This window comes from Durio zibethinus, chromosome 24 (genome assembly GCF_047325235.1).
Source record: "Durio zibethinus cultivar Kanyao isolate XHJ-2024 chromosome 24, ASM4732523v1, whole genome shotgun sequence".
Classification (NCBI taxonomy): Eukaryota; Viridiplantae; Streptophyta; class Magnoliopsida; order Malvales; family Malvaceae; genus Durio; species Durio zibethinus.
The window spans coordinates 21,264,784-21,286,994 of record NC_143185.1 but is presented as its reverse complement, the minus strand read 5'-3'; the positions used below and the strand labels follow the sequence as shown (position 1 = coordinate 21,286,994).

At 36.0% G+C, this 22,211-nt stretch overlaps 2 protein-coding genes and 2 pseudogenes across 4 annotated transcripts; 2 read left to right on the top strand and 2 right to left on the bottom strand.

The window, feature by feature from the left end:
• Positions 1 to 5,592: 5,592 nt before the first annotated feature.
• LOC111316268 (NEP1-interacting protein 1-like) lies at positions 5,593 to 7,394 on the top strand. The gene is made up of 5 exons (XM_022918285.2): positions 5,593 to 5,855; positions 6,342 to 6,520; positions 6,626 to 6,709; positions 6,805 to 6,972; positions 7,071 to 7,394. The coding sequence occupies exons 1-5, from the start codon at positions 5,702 to 5,704 to the stop codon at positions 7,191 to 7,193; spliced, it is 708 nt and encodes a 235-aa protein (XP_022774020.2). The 5' UTR covers positions 5,593 to 5,701; the 3' UTR covers positions 7,194 to 7,394.
• A 3,046-nt stretch (positions 7,395 to 10,440) lies between these two features.
• LOC111316267 (putative receptor-like protein kinase At1g30570) lies at positions 10,441 to 12,190 on the top strand (annotated as a pseudogene). Its single transcript, XR_016333130.1, has 6 exons — positions 10,441 to 10,639; positions 10,760 to 10,828; positions 10,928 to 10,996; positions 11,134 to 11,184; positions 11,282 to 11,604; positions 11,703 to 12,190. The product of XR_016333130.1 is annotated as a putative receptor-like protein kinase At1g30570 (transcript).
• A 378-nt stretch (positions 12,191 to 12,568) lies between these two features.
• LOC111316480 (protein ALTERED PHOSPHATE STARVATION RESPONSE 1-like) lies at positions 12,569 to 18,612 on the bottom strand (annotated as a pseudogene). Its single transcript, XR_016333129.1, has 6 exons — positions 15,310 to 18,612; positions 14,658 to 14,881; positions 13,660 to 13,883; positions 13,132 to 13,576; positions 12,743 to 13,031; positions 12,569 to 12,626 (listed from the first exon to the last, which is right to left on the bottom strand). The product of XR_016333129.1 is annotated as a protein ALTERED PHOSPHATE STARVATION RESPONSE 1-like (transcript).
• A 146-nt stretch (positions 18,613 to 18,758) lies between these two features.
• LOC111317267 (putative protein phosphatase 2C 60) lies at positions 18,759 to 22,198 on the bottom strand. The gene is made up of 5 exons (XM_022919721.2): positions 21,760 to 22,198; positions 20,993 to 21,420; positions 20,447 to 20,814; positions 19,866 to 20,102; positions 18,759 to 19,175 (listed from the first exon to the last, which is right to left on the bottom strand). The coding sequence occupies exons 2-5, from the start codon at positions 21,309 to 21,311 to the stop codon at positions 18,906 to 18,908; spliced, it is 1,194 nt and encodes a 397-aa protein (XP_022775456.1). The 5' UTR covers positions 21,312 to 21,420; positions 21,760 to 22,198; the 3' UTR covers positions 18,759 to 18,905.
• Between the last annotated feature and the right edge of the window lie 13 nt (positions 22,199 to 22,211).

The following is a 22,211-nucleotide window of genomic DNA, read 5'->3' as shown; positions in this document are numbered from 1 at the left end:
ACTAAGCTTTAAACCTGGTATACTGATGATGATATCAAAACCAATAACAAGGTCTTTCTGAGGAAGTGGAGATCCTAAAATCTTTTGAGTTATTTGACATCCTGAAAAGATTTGAAGGGTAACAGGGTTGCTGACAAAATCTATAAAAAATACATTTTCATCAGCAATTTTAAAAAATGTTTTCTGTTTGGTCCAAAAGTGTTTGGGTAAGATAAGGAGATTTGTTATGGTTTAGGCTGCATCAGTATCAAAGAAAGCTGTGACTGTTATAGGAGAAAAATATTTGTGAAAGAAGATCTGAACTAAAGCTAAGCGTAATTTTGAAGGTTGAAGAGTTTGGATTTTTTAAAGTTCTTGAACTGACATATACTCATAATATTGATCATTTATGAAATCATCTGAGTATTCTGAGTAGTCTGAATCTGTATACTCATCATTATCAAACTGCTTAATCATAAACAAGGATCTTTCATTCTGCTCATCATCAAGGGAGAATTGATTCAAGATCATCATCTGAAAGATTGATACCTGAGATATTAGCAATGTCTTATATCATCTTGACTGACTTTTTTTTTACTTTGGGTAATTCTTTGAAAAATGTCCTGGTTTTCCACAGAAAAAATATTTTGAGCTTTTGATCTTTTTTCTTTCTGGCAAATTTGAATCTTTGAAATCTTCTGGGTTTATCAGCATATCTGAAAAACTTCTTATGTCTAGGTCTGAAGATTATTGGAGGTCTGAAAAGTCTGAATCTTCTGAAATGCTTCTTTTTCTTGTTGTTGTAAAAACATGTGGGATCTTTGGAAGAACATTTAATTTGAAGTCCTGAGAAAGAGTAAGAACATGATTTTTCTAGCTTTTTGGAGTTGTGCAGCAAGGTTTTGATGTATTTGTGCTCTTTGCAAATCTTATCAAGTGCTTTCAATATCATCTTGTAGATATCTCTAAGGATCATAGATTTAACATCAAGGGATCTGAGGTTCAATTGGGTCTTTATTTGCTGGGTAAGTTTTTCTGGAACAGAATTAAGAAACGCTTACTTTAAGCTAACATCATCGAATCCGCCAAGTATGTAAAAATATTGGAAGAATTATTGATAATGTCTGTCAAGGTCTTTTGGATGGAGAGAATAGCATTTTAGTCTGAAGAATTGCTCTTTGATCTTTTTCAATCTGTGAGTTTCTTATCCACAAAAGATTACTATAAATTGAGAGACAGTTTCTGTGATTGTTAGGCATTGAAAAAATTGGAGTTGTCTGTATTCACCAATGTTGTTTCAAAAATTTTTCAGAGTTCTAATTAGTTTGGAAATAAATCTGATCAAAACTATGTTCATCGTAACATTGGGATAAGAGTTTAATTCAACGAGTCCCCATGCTAAGAATTCTTGAAATCTTGAGGGCCATTTTGAAGGAGAAACATCATCAATGGTAAAAACTGAAAACTTGGATGTTGAAGGAGGAACATGTGATTGTTGATGAGGAGGGTGTTGTTCAGCATCCATTGCATCAGGGTTATGGACTTCTGGAGTATTATCTAAAACTTTAACTGTTAGTTCTGTCATGAAAATCTGAGGGAGCATCATTTCATCTGAGTCATCAGTATCATCTGTTTCAACTGATTCATTTGATTTGACAGTGTTCATGTGAGATTCAGTCTCAAAGGTAGATGGAAAAATATCTTTAAGAGAGAATTGAGAAAGGTTGTCTTGTGTCATCTGGTGAAGTATTTCTGGAAGGGTTTGTGTAGGAGAAATCATAAGTTGTACAGGTTTTTGGTTTGGTTGTGATGAAAGGTTTTGAGGTGTGAAACTTGAGCTTGGTTTTAGTTTTGAAGGTTGAAAAAGTGGTTGTTCTGTTACTCTTTTGAGTTTTAGATCAATTGGTTATTTGTCTCGAAATCTGTGAATTCATTTTTTAGTTGTACCAAAAGGAGATTGTTCTGGTTGATCTGAGATAGGAGTGAAGTATTGTGTTGGTTGTGAAGATGTTAGGATAGATGTTGAGAGAGGGTTGTATTGAAAAGGTGTGAAAAAAAATTTTGAAGGTGAGGTTAGAGGATTGTATGGTTGAAATGGAAGAGGAGTATCATGCATACCAATGTGATATGGTGTGAAGATGTTGTAACTAAAGGCTGCTTGTTGTTGTTGTTGTTTCTGACGAAACTGATTTTGAAAGTCTGCAAGTTGAATTTTTAGGCTCTTCATTTCTTTCTCTCGTTCAGTGAAAGCATAAGTGAATCCAATGTTGGTTTCAGCCATATATCTGAGTTCTTGATCAAGTGTGGTTATCCTTAACTGAATTTCAAGAATAATATTTTGAAGATTGACAAGGCTCTGATACCATTTCTATACAACAACGACAGATAGTACGACCAAGGCTCTGGCAACTGACACAACTTCAGTTCCGGGCTCTCCGAGTGGTAGAGTCCTGACAATACTATCTGGTACTATGACAACAGCGTGTAGAATGGTCCAACTTGACAAGATAATACCAACCATAAGGGTTCTATAGATGAGACATATAACCAAGGTATTCTAGCCGGTGTTCAAGACTCCAGCGCCTTCTTGGCTTTAACGTCGAACTGGGGGCCTGACTTTTATAGAGATATGTCTTTTACTATAGTAACTTACTATTAGTATGATCTTGGGGCAATATAATTTTTCTTTGACTGAGGGAAAGGGATCAATGATCTGTTTAACAGATTAACAAGAATTTCTGATGCAGAGGATCCTTAATAATATGGCAACTGCAGAGCATAATAAACTTGTATCACTGCAAACTTTGAATAGCTTAAAGAGAAGCATGAAGCTAAAAGATTTAACTATGAAAAAAGGAAGATGAAATTACCAAAAGAGAAGAGAGGTTTTTAGCCAAACATATTTTATAAAGAAAGGTTTCTTACAAGGGATTTTTTTTTTAGGATTACTTGATTGATTTTTCTATGATTACTTCCTAGAGAAGTATCATTTTATTTATACAAGGAAAAAGTAAAAGAATAGTAATCTAATAGGATAAAATTAGGACAAAGCAACTTTACAAGTGGCTTAAGGTAAAGCTAAAGGATGGTGAGTCATAACTATGGTACAATACCATTGGTCCATTGGACTACCCACAGTTTCAAGAAGTTAGTGGAACCCAGATTCTGAATGTTTTCTTGGGTAAGAGCTTAATTAATTATAAGTATAGGCAAGTTAGCATTGCAACACAAGATTTGAAGCGGGCGGGTCATTGTTTAGCTTACCCACCAATAAGAACGTGAGAGAAAAAGCCTATTATTAAAGGATTTTATTTTTAATCACGCTTGAATTTTCATTGGAAAGCAACCTGCAATTTACATAAAATCATTTGTGGTTAGGTTGAGATTTTGCTTCTAGTCTCTTAAAGAAGAAAAAACCAAGAATCCTTACATCAGTAAATCTTTTCATGTTTCATCAAACCAAAAATTTCAGCCACAGTTTAAACAAGTTGAACCATCCATGCATGCATGCATGCTTTTGATATTAACAAGTAAATTAAATTGGTAGGAATTAGCATAAATTATTCTAAATTGTTCAACAAATCTGTATTTTTTTGACAAATTAAGAGATTAATTTTTCGGAGAATATGATCCTATACATACATATATATATATATATTTGCATGGCTGCAAGAATTTTCAGCCTACTTGACTAAATCTTCTACTACTAATCATATTAATATAGATTTGTATATAATCTCTTTGACGAGGATATGTATATGTTCCCTGACTTGTAATTAACAAGTAAAGATTATATATATCTAGCTGCGTCATCTCCTCTTTTCTGTCAGATTGATAGCAGCATCCCAACTTCCATTCTCCAATTTCTGCAATAATATTGAAATTTGACGGTAAATCATGCAATAATTAATATATTATGGTATTTTGATAAATTTACCTAAATGAGCAAGCATGTATTAGAGAAATATGAATATGAAGAAGAAAATACTAACAATAGATCGATAGCTGATTAACTTGTAAGCAATATAAGTCAGAAAAAATTAACATGCAAGCAACTCATGTGCAGACCAAGCATTAAAAAGAAAAAGAGAGAAGAAGCTGTAATTTTAAGACAGCATTTCCATACCTAATATTCCTTTTCAAACGTGAAGGAACCGAGATACGAAAAGATTGCACTTTGGACGTGGAGTGTGCTTAATTGAAACTTAGAAGGATGTATAATGAAGTTCCAATGATCGATGGCTGAGGTCAACCACGGTTTAGATGTTGCATCATTTTTCTATCAATGTCGTCACCAACTTAAATTTAAAGACTTGCAAGATTTTAGCTGTTGGGTTCTTTTGATATTTGTGTACTTTTTTTTAAAGTTGAAATAATAGAAAAAAAAATGTGGTTAAGCAAGTTCTTCAAAACAAACTTGAAGCCATAATTTTTGTAGCCTTTTCTTTACCAATTGATTTAGTAAAGCTCCGCTTGAGAAAATTAGTTCTGTTTGAAGGAGTATCATTCATTTGTTTATGCATTTTTACGTAATTGATACTTTGGTTTTGAAATACTAGATGATCTTTTTTAACATATAATTAAATGATTTTTATTTATCCAAAAGAAATTGAAATTTGTTACATTCTTCCCAACTCTCAACTTTCCAAAATTTATATCTACATACAAAAGAAAAAAAAGTGTCAAAGAAAAAATTGTGTAAAATCAATGTTATAGTCATTCAACCAAAAGCAAACAAGAGCGGCTTTCCAAGGCAAAAGATCATCTTAATTTCATGGAAAATTATGTTGACAATGTGAAAATTCAAAGCAAAAGCAAAACGAGTTAAGAATAAGAAGAGATTTAAGAGGTTGGTTAGTTGGGAAATAGCAGCAGACAAGAAGAAAATTCATTTGGACAACAATAGATTGATGCGAACAAAATAATGACCAAGAAAAAAAAAAAAAAAAAAGGAAAATTTTCTAATCTGGACAGAGATCTGGTTATTTGAAGTTTGACCCGATCCATGTCTGAAAAGCAAGTAGTTATGGTTGCAATTTGCAATGGTTCCAATTAGTTGACTAGTATTTTCACCGCCAAAAGTCTAGAATGAGCAGAGCAGCCTCATTAATAAGCTCCCAAAAGAAAAGTAAAACCAAAACCAACCAAAGGTTCAGTTCAGTTCATGGTTGTACCACTTGTCAGACATAGCCAATCAATTGAGCCAAAATTAAAGATCGAGGAAAATTCTCTCTTTTTTTGAAAAATGGGTGATCCATCCTATGTCTCTCTGTCCATGCTACAGGTCTAGAGCCAAAAAAGAAGCTTCTTAGCTATACTTATCTCGTGTTCTTTGACAATGAACATTATTACTAATTTAATTTTTTGGTATATTAATATTAATATTAAATTAAAACATAAAGAGAGAAAGAAAGATTTTCTTTCATCCACATGACAGAAATGTCCGTGTTTCAAAGAAAACAGGTAGGGAGAGAGAGAGGGTTGCATCAAAGAAATTGAAGCTTTAAATGAGAGTTGGTTGATTTGCTCTCTTTTCATCTCTTAAGCACTAAGCATACATACCCTTTCTCTTCTTCTCTCTCATTTTATATATATATATATATATATATGTATGTATATGTATATATAAGCTTCTTCTTAAACCTTTTACTTTGTAGATCACCAAAACCTCTTCATTCCAATTATTCTTTGAACATTTATCAAAACTAAAGAAAGGGAAAGAATGGATTATTACGAATACCCATCTCGTTTTTCTATGTCTTCATTTTCTTTGTTTGGAGATTTCTTTGAAAAGGTTAAAGATTTTTGCAATTTTGCCGTTTCTGCCGTCATTGGGAACATTTTCTCTGCCATCTTAACTTTCTTCTTTGCATTCGGTTGGTTTCTTTCTCTCTTCTTCTCAGTTCTGCGTCATTGTTTCTTTACAAACATTTTGGATTTCTCGTTGCTGATCCAATTTATAACTTTTTTCATTGAAAGCCATTTGATTTTTGATCTATTCATGGCCCTTGATGTTGGTTTTGCAATAAATTGAATTTGGCTTCTTTTGTTTTTCTCTCCTGTTATTAGCTTATATTACGTGATCCTTTTTTTTTTAAATTTGCTTTTTATCATATTTATTTTACAGTAATTATTATCATTTTGCCGGTGTTATCATATGGATAAAAGATAAATCTAATTTAATGTTTTGCGTGCAGACAAAGCAGTTTGAGATTAATTTGTCTTACACTTATTTCCAAAATACACCTAGAATTAATGAGATGTTTGGTTTCTTAGAATTTAACATGTAAAACGCTTGAATGCCTTAGGTTAAGCTTTTTTTCCTCAAATTTTGCTGAAGAGATGGACATTTTTGTCTGCAGTGGGCACCTTGTTGGGGGCCATGACGGGGGCTTTGATAGGGCAAGAGACGGAGAGTGGGTTCGTTCGAGGGGCTGCAGTTGGGGCTATATCTGGAGCAGTTTTCTCAATCGAAGTCTTTGAATCTTCTCTTGTTCTTTGGCAATCTGACGAATCTGGGATAGGATGTTTGCTTTACTTGGTGAGCAGTTTTGTTTATTTCCCTGGTTTTACAGGTTTGGTTGCTAGTTTCTAAGTTATGGTAATCCTCTAGGCAATCTAACATATTTTCCTGCAAGTTGTGCAGATTGATGTCATTGCAAGCCTTCTAAGTGGGAGGCTTGTTCGTGAACGAATTGGTCCAGCTATGCTGAGTGCTGTCCAAAGTCAGGTAATTTGCACTGCAAAATGATAGTGGTTTCTGCGCTACAAAGTGAAGTTTCCATCAAAGGGCAATTTGCTTATGATTTCAGCTTCTGTTCTCAGATGGGAGCTGCTGAACCAACATTTGAGGAGGTCCAGAACATCTTTGACACTGGTGATGCTAAAGGATTGGCTGGAGATTTGGTTGAAAAAATCCCAAAGATAATAATCACAAACAATAACAATGTAGATGCTTCTGGGGAGAAAGTTTCCTGTTCAGTTTGCCTTCAGGTCCAACCATACCGTATCTTCTATTTCACGCCATTATCAGTAAAACTAGTTGCATAAGAAGCTTATTTGATTGACATTAGAGTTCTATCATTATGCAGGACTTTCAGCTTGGAGAAACAGTTAGGAGCTTGCCGCAGTGCTGTCACATGTTCCACCTGCCTTGCATAGATAAGTGGCTTCTTAGTCATGGTTCTTGTCCATTATGCAGAAGGGATCTGTAATGTTATTTTTGTAAATTATACAATTAGAAGAGTTCCTTATAATTTATTTATGCCGTTGTTACTTGGCGGGGGCTTGTGTTTTTGTTCGTCAAATGCTTGCCTACTCTGTCTCTCTGAGTAGTCTATGTACGTCTTCTCGCGGGATTGAGCATTTTACTCAATTAGCCCTTTGTATAAAGTTTTTTATTTACAGTTCTGAAATTTCTAATTGTCTATCTTGCTATGCTGACTCTTGTTCTCTCCGTAAATGAGTGTTGTAAAACGAGTGGCAGTGCATTCATATGATGAGGGCGTAGTTACTTCAGTTCTCAAGAGGTTTCATTCTGGATTGAGACCTAACCTCCAGTTTTCTAGTTGCAGTAATTCTGGATATAGAAAAGCATTTAATAGATTCAAGGCAAAGGATGCGGTTCAGAATTCAGATCCAAATGTATTTATTATCTGCTGATTGCTGCTTCTGCTTATAGGCGAGAATCTTTGTGTCTTACTATTTTGGCAAGAATAATAGTATAAAAAATTATCGTATCGTGTTTTATTTCAATGATTGTTGTTTTTATTGTTAATACAAGCTCGTCATCGCCGACTGTGTGGGAATTGATCTAATCGCATCCTGACTTTTTCGGATACCATCAGTCATGCAAGACTAGATGACATTGAAAATTATTTTCAGAGCTAATTGTCAGTCTCATTTATGAAACCGCAGGGTCTTGAAATAAATATCTGAGGGAGGTGTTGGTCAAAATTTTCAAATCTTAGGCTCTTGCATGGCAGAAATTAAAGCGTGAAATGGGTTAGAGGTCAGAAAAATGTTAAATATGCCTCGTAGAATAGGTCTAAATTTTATATTCTCTTTGTTATCTTTTGTCAAAAATGCACAAACAAACAGCACAGATTCCCAACTTAACCAAATAGTTGGTGAACTTGGAAAACAATGTTAATGTAGGATTATTTAAATTCAAACCAAGCTACTCTGGAAATGAATTCCTTGGTCTTGTCGCTCCTCCCCTGCAGAAAGGAGCACAGAATTCTCAGCTGCAACATATTTGCCTCACGGTGAACCGTCAGGCTTTTATTTTCACTAAAAACCTACCCTCTAATGTTGTCAAATAACAACCAACATCAAGAGACCAATTAAGAAGACGTCATGGTCTGACTCAAGCAATATAAGCATGGATTTGATTGTCTTGTTGGAATTATTTGAATTGCAAAAGATCAATAATGTAACACTAATAATATAACTGAAGATCTGAAAACTTTGATAAAACAGCTGAAATAGAAGGCTAAAATGATGTCAGCAAGCATGTGAGGGAGTAAAGACAAGGATGCAAAGCCATTAAACAAAAGAAATTATGAACATTAAAGTCTTGATGTACATTTATAATTGAAGCAAAGACAGCGCCAGCAGCAAAACTATACTAGTAACGTATATTGGCAAATGTTTTCACCTATTTCACCCCGTGCGTTTAGTTGTGCTTCGGATGTGCCAATCCCAAATCATCGTAAAAAGAAAGTGCATCTGGGTCTACCAAAATTGAAAGGTCTAAATCTGGTAGATGAAATGTTTACCTAATGGAAATTAATTAATATTCTTTCTGTTTAACGTTTTTGAATTAGAAAAGATATTATTCAAACGAATTACATTAATTTTTAAACGTTTCAACACTATAGCAGAGGTGACTGACATTCCTCCATCAAATTTCTTCTCATAATAATTGCAGAAATAACAAGAAGAAGACATATTCTTCAATCAAATTTTCCAGACATACATTCTGATAAAAATTGTAGAATCTAATTAATATAAGATTAACCTGGTATGGCATCATCATTCTAGGACAAACTTTAAATTAAATTGAAGTTTGTAATTACATAATTGGTAGTGTGTCTTCTTTAAAAAAGACATTATTTCAAATTTACTGCGTATTTTTTACTTTCCAACCTACCTTCAATGGCTTGACCTCTTGTGTGAAACTATCAACAAAAAAGATCCAATTTTTTTAGGTATGGTTCTCTGAAATGGCCAAAAAAATAAGGCAAGGGTTTAAACTTGTCGATGGAATTAGAGAATCTCGAGCTGAGGACAACACGAAATTGCAATCAACAAAAGCTCCAAAGTTAATGAACGTAATTGAAAATGAAGTCAATAGATCAAAACAATCACAACAGGACATCAAATTGATTGATCAAAGTTGCTTTCAATCTTAATCACAAAATTAAATATTTATGATAATTCTTTGCTTGGTCCATCTTCTCCCACCTAATAAATTTTTTGTGGAGTCTTATCTGGACTCTTTGAATCATATCTGGCAACTAATTATAACGTTAAACAATTCAAGATTTTGGATTCATGTTAATCCACTGATGTGGTCCTAAGCAGGAGATTAATCCTGTTTACTTGCATAAGTGACGGTATCTTATTCCAGGAATCATGCACTGAAATAAAGAAGAAAACAAACATGTGATGCAAGGAACAGCACAGACCTGTTGCTTTTTCTTGTCTATTGTGATTGCTTGTCAGATTCTGAACTTAGAGCATGGAAATTCTGTGCCCCTTTATTATTTTTCCAACAATAGCATGATTTTTTTCAATGTAATATTTGGGCTATGCGCCGTCTCAAAAGAAGACTAAGTCCGTGATAACAAGCATGGAGAGTGACTTCTGATTATACGTAGACTTCTGTTTCAAAAATAAGGTTTGCCGGCAAGAGTTCATGCTTCTACGAAACAATTCTAGCTTACCTGCCATTCTTTTTTCCTATATTCCTCTGCCTGCCTCTTTTCAGTCAAGAAATTTATTCAGAGCACAAGAAAATCAAATAAAGTCTTCATGAAAATGGACCAATGGAGGAAATGAGGTGATTTAACAAGTTCTGTTTTCTGGGGGTCGGAAATTAAATTATTTGTTACGTGGCCAAGAGATTTCATCTGCTGGAGGGTTCTCAAACATCTGACCATGCTCATGGTCATAAGCAAATGTGGGAACTTCTTATCATTGCCATTTTAACAGCCTTGTTCGGATCCTCCTTATTCTTCTTTTGCAGAAGAAAAGCTTAAGCAAAGATGCAGCCGTAAAGGTTGGACATAGACCCCCTTTCTTGCCTTAGAAAGGTGTCAGGATCAGCAGTTTTGTTTCAAATGTCAAAGTGCTTAATCATTATTCTTTAATGGAAAGTCATTCCTCCATTAAATCGCTTGTTCCTTGTTTTATGAACTAATATTTATTATTGGGGAAATAAAACAATTAGGAAGTATGGAAGCTGAGAAATTGAAGTTGAGGCGTTTCCAGTTGGGGGAGCTGGAGAAGGCTACCAAAAATTTTAATGCAGACTATTTGTTGGGTTCTGGTGCATTTGGCAATGTCTATAGAGGAACCTTTGAAGTTGAAGGTATGTTAGCAATCAAGAGAGCTCACGCCGAGTCATACCAAAGCGTTAAAGAATTTAGAAATGGTAAGCCGCCTTAATTCTACATGCATAATTATATAATTTATCACAGTTCAAGTTTAGCTGAAAGATTTTAGATTATGGAATTTGGATAATTGATTTGTTTTTACTGGTTTCTTGCAACAGAAGTGAGGCTTCTTTCAACAGTAAATCATCCGAATCTTGTAGGTTTGGTGGGTTTTTGCGAAGAATCTGGTACGTAAATTGCACCTCAAGTCATTGATTAATTAATCAATTGTTTAAGCTAGTACTAAGAACCTAAGACAGGAAAAACTCTTATTGCATTTGTAACAGGACCAAAAGGTGCAAAAATCTTGGTTTATGAATACGTACCACTTGGTTCTTTACTTGAGTATATCATGGGTAAGTTGCCCACTTGTTTCATGTCACAAAAACAGCTTTCACAGAGACAAGAAACCAATAAAAAAGAACGGAGAAAAATTCAAGCGTTAAAAAGGGTCATGTTTTGCTCACTTTTTGGAGTGTAGGAAGAGGAGGATGAAACTTGACGTGGAGGCAAAGAGTAAACATAGCTATTGGAGCACCTAAAGGTAGATTTCCCACATAAAAATTGGTTTAACTTATAAAAAATAAGTATAAAATATTGTTAACAGAGTTACCTGAAATTTTTTTTTTTTTTTTTTACAGGAATAGCTCACTTACATGACGGGATTAAGCCTAGCATCATCCACCGTGACATAAAACCTAGCAACATCATAATTGGAGGTAGATTCGAAGCCAAGGTCTCAGAATTTGGACTTGTGAAATTGGGGCCTATTGGAGATCAATCACATGTGAGTAGCCAGATCAAAGGAACACCAGGGTAGCTTGATCCTGCATATTGTACGAGTTTTCATTTGAGTCCTTTTACTGATGTTTATATCTTTGGTGTTATCCTTCTGCAACTTGTTTGTGCCCGGACAGCTTTGGATTCAATTATAAATCAACCTAATTATCATATCATTGATTGGGTTAGTCAATTTATCAAATTATAATTGTGCCTTACAGTTGTTAGTAAGCTGCCAATTTAGACACTGAACATGTGCTAAAGTAAGCTGCTAAAACGCAGGCAAGGTCCAGTATAGAGAGGGGCAGCATCGAAGAAATCCTTGACACTGGTCTGCTATCCGAACCATGCAATATGAAAATGACGCTGACGATAGGAGAACTTGGTCCAAGATGTGCAGTGAAAAAGCCTAAAGACCGTCCTACAATGACTCAGGTCTGCAAGAACTAGAAGATACACTTTATTCAGTTGACAACTTCATGAACAAACAGCCCTCGAGAAGTAGTCGAAGAACAATTGGCAAGCTTCCTCGCTCAACAGAACAAGGACATCGTAGATCATTGGACCAGGATTATTCTCAAAGCTTTGTGAGCTTAGATGGTGTTGGATTTCAAAAGTTTCGTGTTGAGATGGATAGTGTTTCATTTCAAAGCACGAGCTTAAGATGTTTTGAGATCAATAGTACAAGTGTTGATAAGAAAAACTTTGAGAGGAATAAGTGAGGAGACAAGTAGAGATCAGTTGGACAAGTAACTAATGTTTTCAAGCAACGCCATTGTGTTAATATATTCTTACAGGACATCAGGAATTGGCGAAATTAAAGGAAAGCCTATAGAAATAAACCCCCTCCCTTTTAGTTCCTTATTTAGGTATTTGAAAGAAGTTCTCGAGGGCATTAACCTACAATTAGTCTCCAGTCCGTATGATGTTAAACCCTATGGTGCATGTCGTTGTATCAGGAACATAACCAATCATGATCTTCCTTTCTAATGATTTAAACAAAATCATGATCTCCAAATCAGTCACAATTTGGTGAAATTTAACTCCTTTAACATCAGTCTATGACAATTAATAATACTTACAATTAGCTAATTAAACTACAATAGCTTACAATTAGCTAATTAAACTACAATAGCTTGCTATAATTATTATTCCTGTGCGAGCCGCGTAGGAGTTGATCTTATTATGAATCTCTCTTTGTGAGAACTGCAAGAACAGAACGCCAAAGATACTCAAGTTCTTTTCTAGGACTTTTCTTTTTCTCAGCCACTTCAACTCCAGAGATACGAGTTCATTTCTTCTACATAGTTTGGTTCACTTACAAGCTCATTTCTTCTACATAGTTTGGTTCACTTTCCTCTTCATTTTCAGGTGCCTTAGCAGTTTCACAATATGTCACAAGGTCAGCATACATTTTTACAGAAGCCTTTGAAAACTCAGCCAACGCTTCAAAAACTGAATAAAATCCTGTTTGAAATCCTTTCACAGTTATCTGCTGTGTCTCTTCCATGCTAGAATGGTGTTTTACCTTCTCGGCATCTATTATTTTCCTGAACATATCCAACAGATTCTTTCTTTCTTCCAAATACTCAATTCGATTCCGCACATTTACTTTTAATTCATGGTCAGAGAGTTTTGAACCAAGAATCCTGCTCTCTGTTCTCTGGAATGCCAAGACCTTCCTCTCAAGTTCTTTGGCAAGTCCATCCACCTTCCTCTTCCGTTTTTGCTCCTCACCTTGTTGAACCCAAAGTGCCCGGATATCCTTCCCAAAGCTTTTCAATGCACAAGTTACTGCCTCATTTGGCAACTTCTTCAAGCTAGCTAACCATTCATGACAGGTTGCCAGTAATGGTGGTCCATTGACTCCTAATGCTGGGGCTGAAGACCTGTTCTTGGAGAAGAATTCAACTTCAGGGACAATGAACTTGGAAAGCCATCCACCGAGAGCTTCAATGTAAGCTTTTTGCTCAGAAATATATGCAACAAAGCAAGAACGCCAATTATGAAGTTCTGCCTCAAGCTGAAGAGTGGCAAGACGGTGAGAGTCATTGCGGAACTTTCCACCAGCAGGACAGTTGAAAGACGTAACTTCAAACATGATTCGTTTTTGGGTTTCATGTGATTCCGACATTATATTCCAGTTCCTCATTAGGCTGCAGAAGGAGAAGAAATGAAGATTATCACAATGATAAATCTGACACATCTGGACAATTTTTTTTGTCATTTACTATCATACCTATCTAGCAGCTCAATAAGTTGTGGCTGCAACTCTTCATCCCTCAACTTTTGTATTCTTTCAGAGATTGTTTCAGCAGTTCGTATTGCAACCAAGATTCTGCTATGCAAGTCTTTCACTTCAGCTATGGTTTTGTCCCCAGCATAGAGGCCATCTTGTTTAGCATTACGGCTTCAAAATTGAGAACATTTTTGCTCATAAGTTTTCCTGGTCTGTTCTGCAGCCTGGGTGTGTGAAGTATTAGATGTTAGGACTTAGGAAGCTATGGCCAATGCTTTAAAAAACTTGAATTTTGAATGTACTCAAGCACTCAAACTGATTTTATTTAATGCAAATTCGACATTTCAACATATAAAGAAGACGGAATCCACACAATATGTTTAGTTTTATGCTACTTCGCTTATTAAACTTGCAACGCAGACATCTCATATCACATAAACGGACTCATTATGTGAGAGGCATTTACATACTATCCACGTGAACGTGGAGAACATTTTTGTGTAAGTGTAGCATTTTTACTGGAAATTTATACACAGTTTCTTCATAGATAATGAATATTTTGGACCACATTGGACTACATTTTCAATTGAATGATCAAGGGAAATGAAATGGGGTTTATGGATTAAACTGATCTTACAGCAAGCAAAAAGCGAAGGCAGGACAACAATTTGTAAAGTCAATATAATATTTTGCATTGTTTATCTATGAACAACTTCTCAGTTTATAAGCTATTACAGACTAGCCGCTTTCATATCTCTTTCTAAACCAAAAAATTTAGCTGTCCTTAATTTTTACTTTCAAATGTTAAATGTTAAACAACAGAATGCTGTGCTACAATGTCATTAACTATCGATTGATAATAAAGCAAGAAGATATAAGTGGTTCAAGGAAAAAAGGTAAGATGAACAAAAACATATAAAAAAGCGTGTGTGTGCGTGCTCCCATGTGGGGAGAGATGGTTTTCATTTTGGCCAGCAATAGAATTATGTTTAGAGTACCTTCACCTCCTCATAGAGTTTCTTTTCCCAAGCATACAACCTTCCTAGGGTCAGTGAGTGACTGCCAGAATCCATTCCTCCATAACCATCAAAATGATCAATCTTTAATTCTGTCAATGTAGAAGAACTTCTGGATCTAGATGAAAGGAGGCTTTTACAAGACGAAGATCGGGATAATGGAGACCAGCTCCAAGTAATTGACCTGATTAGTGTATTCGAGCTCTCTGCAGCACGACACCATGTTAAACAATTACACAAGCAAACGTATGGCAAAAATTGATATGTGCAGACCATTGAACAAGTAAGATTATTTGAATGAAACGGAAGCATATATAATCCTCAAATCAAAAGAAAGCACAAATTTTCTAAAGGTGCTACTAATACATCGCTGTGGAGGTCGAGGGGATGGAACATATCAATCAACCTCTCCCGGTATATGGAAAAATTACTAAGACTACTTGCAACAACAACAACTTTATTGCCTTAAAACAACACATTGGACCCTTTTAGTTTTAGTATTCAATTTGATAGCTGATGATAAAAAAAACACCTAAATATTTCTAAGAAAATAAAATGGAAACTCGCAGCATGTTGAAGAAACCTAAAATGATATAGAGAGAAAAAAACAAAAGGGAAAGACAACATAACCCACCTTTAAGTTCCTCCAAACCAGATTGCAACTGAACTCGATTGGCCTCTAACATTCTACAGACATCCAAACCAGAATCATAAGCTCTAAGAAAATGGTCCTCAACATCCTTCAACGCTTCCAACAACTCCCTCTCATTTTTGGGTGTATTAACCATTCTGAAACTATTTTTTTTTTCCCAAGGCTCACATTTGCATCATGATCATCCCTATTTCTCAAATCTGTATTCTTACTCTCCTCATCAGAATTTTTCACGTTCTCAACCTTTGTCTCACTCATAACTCTCTCTCCATCTTCTTCCAGGTCAGGAATTCCCTCTTTCTTTCTCACCACTCTCAATTCCTCATCAGAACTGTCACTAAAGCTACTCACCACTTCTGCTCTCACCCCATCAAAAGGGTTAAAGAAATCCCATGCAAACTCCTTTTCCGGTGATGGCATTGCTGTTGGAGCCTCTTCACCATAAAAGTGCTCACAAACTTCCCCATCTTCTTCCTCTTCACTCTCTTGCTCGTCTTTTGAGGATTCAAGACAACCATCGCTATCTTCTTGAGTTCTTTGAACTTCTTCTTGTCTTCGATCTTGATTTCCATTTTGCAGAAAAACTGAAGAATGAAAGGACTGACAAGGAATGGTTTCATGGGTGGGCTCAGTTGGTCTTTGTTTAAGGAACATTGGATTGGTGATAGGGGTTTTACCAGCCTCATTAGTGGAAGTAGCTGTGAATGTGATGAGGAAAGGAGAAGAAGGAGAGGAATGCCTTGCTATAAATAGCCTTATGGCAGCTGCAACTGCATAAAGAGACTGATTATACTTACATTGAGCATCTGCATGAGCATATCTACGCCCCACAGCCAATTTCAGGAGGCGTTTTCTGTCTTTACACAATGACACAACATTGTCTTCCTCCTCTTTCTTTGAAGTGGCACAGCCCATTTCTTTCTTTGTTTCACTCAGCTAACGCAAAGGCAGACTTTTGCGAATTTTGAAGTTGGCTTCTTGATTAGACCAGGTACTGCATTCTTTTTGGCAGTAAAAAAAAAAAAGTTGTTTTAGCTCTTAAGAAAAGACAAGGTTTTGGCTGTTGCAGAAAGGCATCAAGGAAAGTTGTAAAGAATCACATCAGATAATGAAAAAAAGAAGTTAAACTGGAGCTGTGCTCACTGTCCTGTGGATGATAATGGAGTTGTTTTGGGATTTGGTTTTTAAACTTTTAACAAACAAAAAGCCGATTAACCATTAGGAAAATGAAGATGAGTCGATGAGTCTGCCAGAGGACAAGACAAAATGGCAAATTGTTACTGATATTCTTGCTTCTCAATGGACTTTGACTTGAACGAGTTCAAACTACAAACCATTGCTTTTGCTTTGCTCATCAAGAACTTGCACTTGCATTTGCAAATTGCAGTATAATCTTTCTATAATCTTCCATTGCTTGTTTAAATCGAACAAGAGTTAAATTGAATTTTGGTTGGAACATTATATAAATGAATAAATGAATAAATGATCACTTGTACGTTCACATGGTTGTAACTTTTTCTGCTTCACTTAAGGAGGCTATGTTAAAATAAGAAAATTTGTTGACAAAGCGCCAAGTCATTTGGTCACCTTTGTTGTATACTTTTTTTTTTTTTTTGCTTTGGAAAATGGGTTCTTTATTTCTTAACCTTTGCGTTGGTTGGGTGGAATTAGCATTGTTGGAGGAGGAATTGACTACTTAATTACGATGTGAGAATGGTGGATGGATGTCCTAAGTCTTTAACTTAATAATTAAAGACACTTAAAAAAATCAAAATTTTAATTTCAAATTAAATTTTCCTCTTTTTCTCTTATTTGTATTAAAATTTTACTCCGATGTTAACAAAAAAAAAAAAAAAGGAGAATGGTGGATGGATGTGCTCTCTTCTCACTTTGGGTGGAAACTGAGACAGACAGAAAAGGTGAAAGGATGTGAAATTGGATCCAGTAAGGCATTCAAAATTGTGCCATTAAAAAGGGCTAAGAGAAGGGACAATTTAGGGAGGAGAGTGGGGCCTCTCGTCGGCTGGTGTGAATGAATAATTGTATATGCAGTAATAGCCAGGTGACAGAAACGTAGCCCAACCCCCCTCTCTCATGTCTCACCTGTTCAAACTCCCCTTGACATCTCTCCCAGGTAGTATTACACTATTATTATTGCTTGCCTGTCAGAGTCAGACGGTCCACAAAATTAACGCCAGTCTCTAAAAAGTAGAGGTTTAATGATACAGGAGCCTTCCTCTATCTTTGAGAGTCCAAAGTTATATATGCTAATTAATATACTTGATCCTACTATATAATTTACCCATAGATATTTCTTGAGTTAAATTTTGCTAAGAAAAGTGAGAGTTGATTGAAAATCGTTCTGCCATCCTTAATATTCCCTCAACTCTTCTTCCTTTTATTACTTGCTTGTACTCTGAACTTGTAATATAGCTAGGCCTAGCAAAGCAACAGGCTCCATCTTCTTCAAGTAAGGTCAATATCATTGTCTTTGGCTGAATCATTTCATGGTTATTGATTCATTTTGTCAAAGCAGAAGAGAGAAAATTCAACGGACCATGACATCACATAGAAGAAACATTTATTAAACTTTTCTTGGTTCACCCTCAACCATTGTCCCCTTATCCAAACCCTTAAATCTGAGGCTTGAGCTAAGTGTCCGGTTTGATATTCCAAAAAAAAAAAAAAGACTGGATCAAGTGCTGGTCCAATGCTTAAATGATTTGCCTGAAAGGGCAAAAACGACGCAGCGTATTGGCATTTCTCCTGTCCTACTAAGATTTTGGATTAAGGACCCGTCGCTTTTGCTGTGCCTTACCTTCCACCCCCAGAAGAAACGCTTTACCTAGCAAGAGCCACCACGGCCCATCAGGGGCCATCCAAGTCCTTTTAATTCAGAACAGAACTCATCACCCATGGCCATGTGACATCTCAGAAACTGGACTACAAATAGACTATGGTTTTTGTAGAAGTACAAACTGTTAATCAGCCACAATAGGTTTTCGTTTTACTTTTAAGAGTTACCTCTTTGAGAACCCAGACCATAGTAAATCCTACGATGCCTATGGTTTTTAAACAGGAAACTAGCCTCCAAAAAACCCTTGTCAATTTCCAGAATAAGAGCTGGTAAAAAAAACCCAGAAAAGGAAATGAGTTTTTCCACTAGTGTCCATTCCAGTCGGTACATACAGTGCTGCAACATCAACTGAAATTATTGCAACATGCAAACAACAATTATAGTTATTTTGATTTTCAGGGATGCCAACGTAGTTTACAAAACCCAAAAAATCCCGAACGAGACCAAATATAGTGAAATGAATGTTAGAGATGATTATCCTAAATAAAGAATCTTTGTTTTGTCACCTTTGCAGCTCCATTTTTCTGATTCTTTCTTTCCAGTTCAAGGAGTTATAAACTAAATAGAATATGTCTCAAGTTAAAATGTTAGATTGTGCATAAAAAATTAAAAATTAATTAAAGGACTGCACCTTCTCTTTTTGCTTATAAGAACTGGTCGTATCATAGAAGCTCAGAGAAGGATCCTACAGTACATACAACAGTATGAGTGGCCAACCTAATCAACTGATATTAGGATCCATTGCAGCGGCACAGGGAGCCAAAGTTTTTGCAGGCAGGTTAACTCCACCCCCTCTCAGGGATAATGAAGCGCTTTTTGCTGAGCTGGCTTTGCTCACAAGATTTGAATCAAGAAATAAAACTACAACTGTGATGTCATCGTGGAAATGCCGCCGAACACCTCGGTCAATCTTCTTCAAATCTGAGTATCTCATTTCTCTCTTTTTAGCGGCTTCCTGCAAGGCAGCTTTCACAAGCCTCCTAGCACTCCTCTGTGAGAAGAATAAGCACAAAAATAACAATTACTTTTCCCCATGCTCCTGGTCAACAGGGTTCCACAACAATAATACGATTATAGCTGCATTGAAAGGGTAATACGTGTGCATCCATCCACAAGACATTTATACCTTTCCTATGCCATTGTACAATAGTTACAAAAACACACATATGACAAGAGAAACAAAATATGTGAGCTTGGTTGCTCAAGGCTCCATTCAATTATCCCTAAGCCTGGATTGTACGTCAGCATTTACATTTTTTCTTTTTAAATTTCATGCATATATGTCACCATTGAACAAGGAACAATTTGTGCTAAAACTTCTAAAGCTCAGAAAAGCCAATGTAATCAAAGAATAACCAGCTGCTCAAAAGTAGCACTAACAAGTCTAGCGGAACAAAATGGAAATTCATGAAATATGCATTGATGTCACATTAAGTGAAGCAGCATATAGAACATTAAAAAAATAAAATTAATGATCTAAAGCAGACACAATTGATTAGCTCAAATTGCATTAGGACCATATTGCTTCAAGTTAACAAGAAGTCACAACTCATTGAAAGAACGCAAACATGTCCAATTTTGCCAATAGGCACCATAAACCACAAATCATTGAGTTAATAAGTAGATTATAAACTTAATAGTAGAACCATGCTAATTCTCCATTAAGAGAAGTATATCTTACATTGTGTGGATGACTTTGAACTATATCAACTGCGTCCTGATTGCTGAGATGTTCCCATAGCCCATCGGAAGCAAATATGATAAATTGATCATGAGCTTGGAGTTCATGCACAGATATTGATGGTTCAGAGCTCAAAATTGGCTTTCTAAAAGGTTCACGAAGACGAAACTTTTGATATAGTGGCTCCCTGTTGAATTCAGCCTTTTTAAGATAAACATCACCTATAGATCTAGAAACCTGCAATAAAAAGGTTCTGTAAATGTCCTATTTATGTTTCAACACACAACATCCCAAAAAAATATATATTGTGCTGATTAATAGAAAACAAACTGAGCAACAAACTCGGTAAACCATATAGCTTAACCAAATGAAAGCTGTAAAATCCAGATTTTCACATAAAGGATAGAAAAAGACATAAGACTTAAAAGAAGCAGATTTCCCTTGACTCAGAATGTTAATTTTTAATCAATTTAAATTTACCTTTTAATTCTTTCAATCCACCTATAGCATTCAATTATATCAAGAAAAATTGCATAGACCCGCTCGTATGTCTATCATTAATAGCCACTCAAAGAACCTACCTGTATCAGGCCCTTTACACGCCATACATTATGTTTTAAAACTACAATGTGTGAGTCATCAGGATGCAAAGAATGCATCTCCTGCCTGACAGACTCTATTCCTACATTATGCTCTGATGACAGCTGGATTGCAAGAACCTCGCCGGTTGCTTTGACAAGCCTTCCCAGCACAGCACGAGAGTCACCAAGGTTAGCAATGTAAAGGGTCCCATTACAAACAACACCAACCAGGCAGCATGATCCAACAGCTGCAATCTGGGGATTCATAGGCCACTGTTTTGTAACAAGAGAGAAAAATCCCTCTTCTGTTGCTTGATATGCTTTCTTTATGACATCCAAAGACATTGATTGCAGCTCTGTGGTGAACCCTGCAAAACAATATTATCAACTGAGTCACTGTGGCACCAACCTGGCTCTCAACCTAAAATTTTGTAAATGAAACTGTAGTGTGAGTTTAACAGCCCATCCTAGAGACTAAAATAAATATAATTTATGCATAAGAAATCCCCTATGCCAATAATTGTAATTGGTTCCAAGGTCTCTTACTCTTTAGATGCTGGAAAAGGTGATCATTGATATAACGCGATGTCTCAGGGCCACCATGACCGTCATATATTCCTACAAAGGTACCGAAAGGACCAGACTCAAGAGTGCTCAAGGAGCCAGACTCAATCTGGCTCTGATCCTCAAGCAGATTGTTAGCCTGGACAACAGCCATGGAAAATTCACCATTCAAGTGCTGCCCACTATCCTTGTACCAAAGGAGCCCATCTTGCCGGCCTGCTGCATCCGAACCTGCGTGAACATATCGGTCCGAGGACGGCCGCCAGCAGGGCCTCAGAAGGTTGACCAACGTTGAGAACATCCCTCATCTCACCTGGGCCAGCCTCCAATTCCTCAACATCCAAAATTGGATGCAATATACCCACCAAAAATTAATACTTAAATCAATAAACCCCCACAAGAGTCCTCTCCTGCACACCAAAACACCCCTATTAAATCAACATACAGAACCCATATCCATTTCTGCCTAAAATGGAAAATGGAAGAAGAAAAAGAAGACCCTTGAGCTAATACTGCCAATTAAGTAAATAAAAACAACAAAAACGACATAAGTTGTGGCCAAAAAGAAAAGTGAAGAACAACAAAATAGAGAAAGTCAAATCTATTTTTACATTCCCAGACTTGAACAAAACAATAAAAATCGGTTAGACACTCAAAATTCTACAACTATAAATGCTCAGTGACTCGAAAGAAAAACATCAATCACATAAATTACTATAAAAAAAAAAAAAAGCAAAAAAAAAACTCACAATAGAGTTAAGCTGCTTTGTACTGTTTGGTTTTCTGCTACTGAATGATAGCAGATGAAAACGACGGAGATCTAAAAGAAACAAAGCAATACATGTGGGTTTTTTAAAGCGTTAGTTCCATAGATCCATCAAATCAACACTCCCAGATTGATAGGCTTTTTATTACACCTTGGGTTTTTTTTTTCCTTTCCCTTTTGTTGCAAGTAAAGAGAAAAAAAACTAATGAATCAGCGTGACATTCAACAAACTGAAACTGGGTTAGGATTTGGGTATGCGTGTTCGGTCTTCCTCGGTGGACAAAAGCCTTATGACGGGAAATGAACAAAGCGATGGTTGATAGCCAGCAATGCACGTGGGCAGCGATGGGCTCCACAGATATATAGTACCAAAGAAAGAGAAAGTAGCTAGAATGAGAGAAACTGAAGCTTAACACCACCCCCTAATATTAAAAT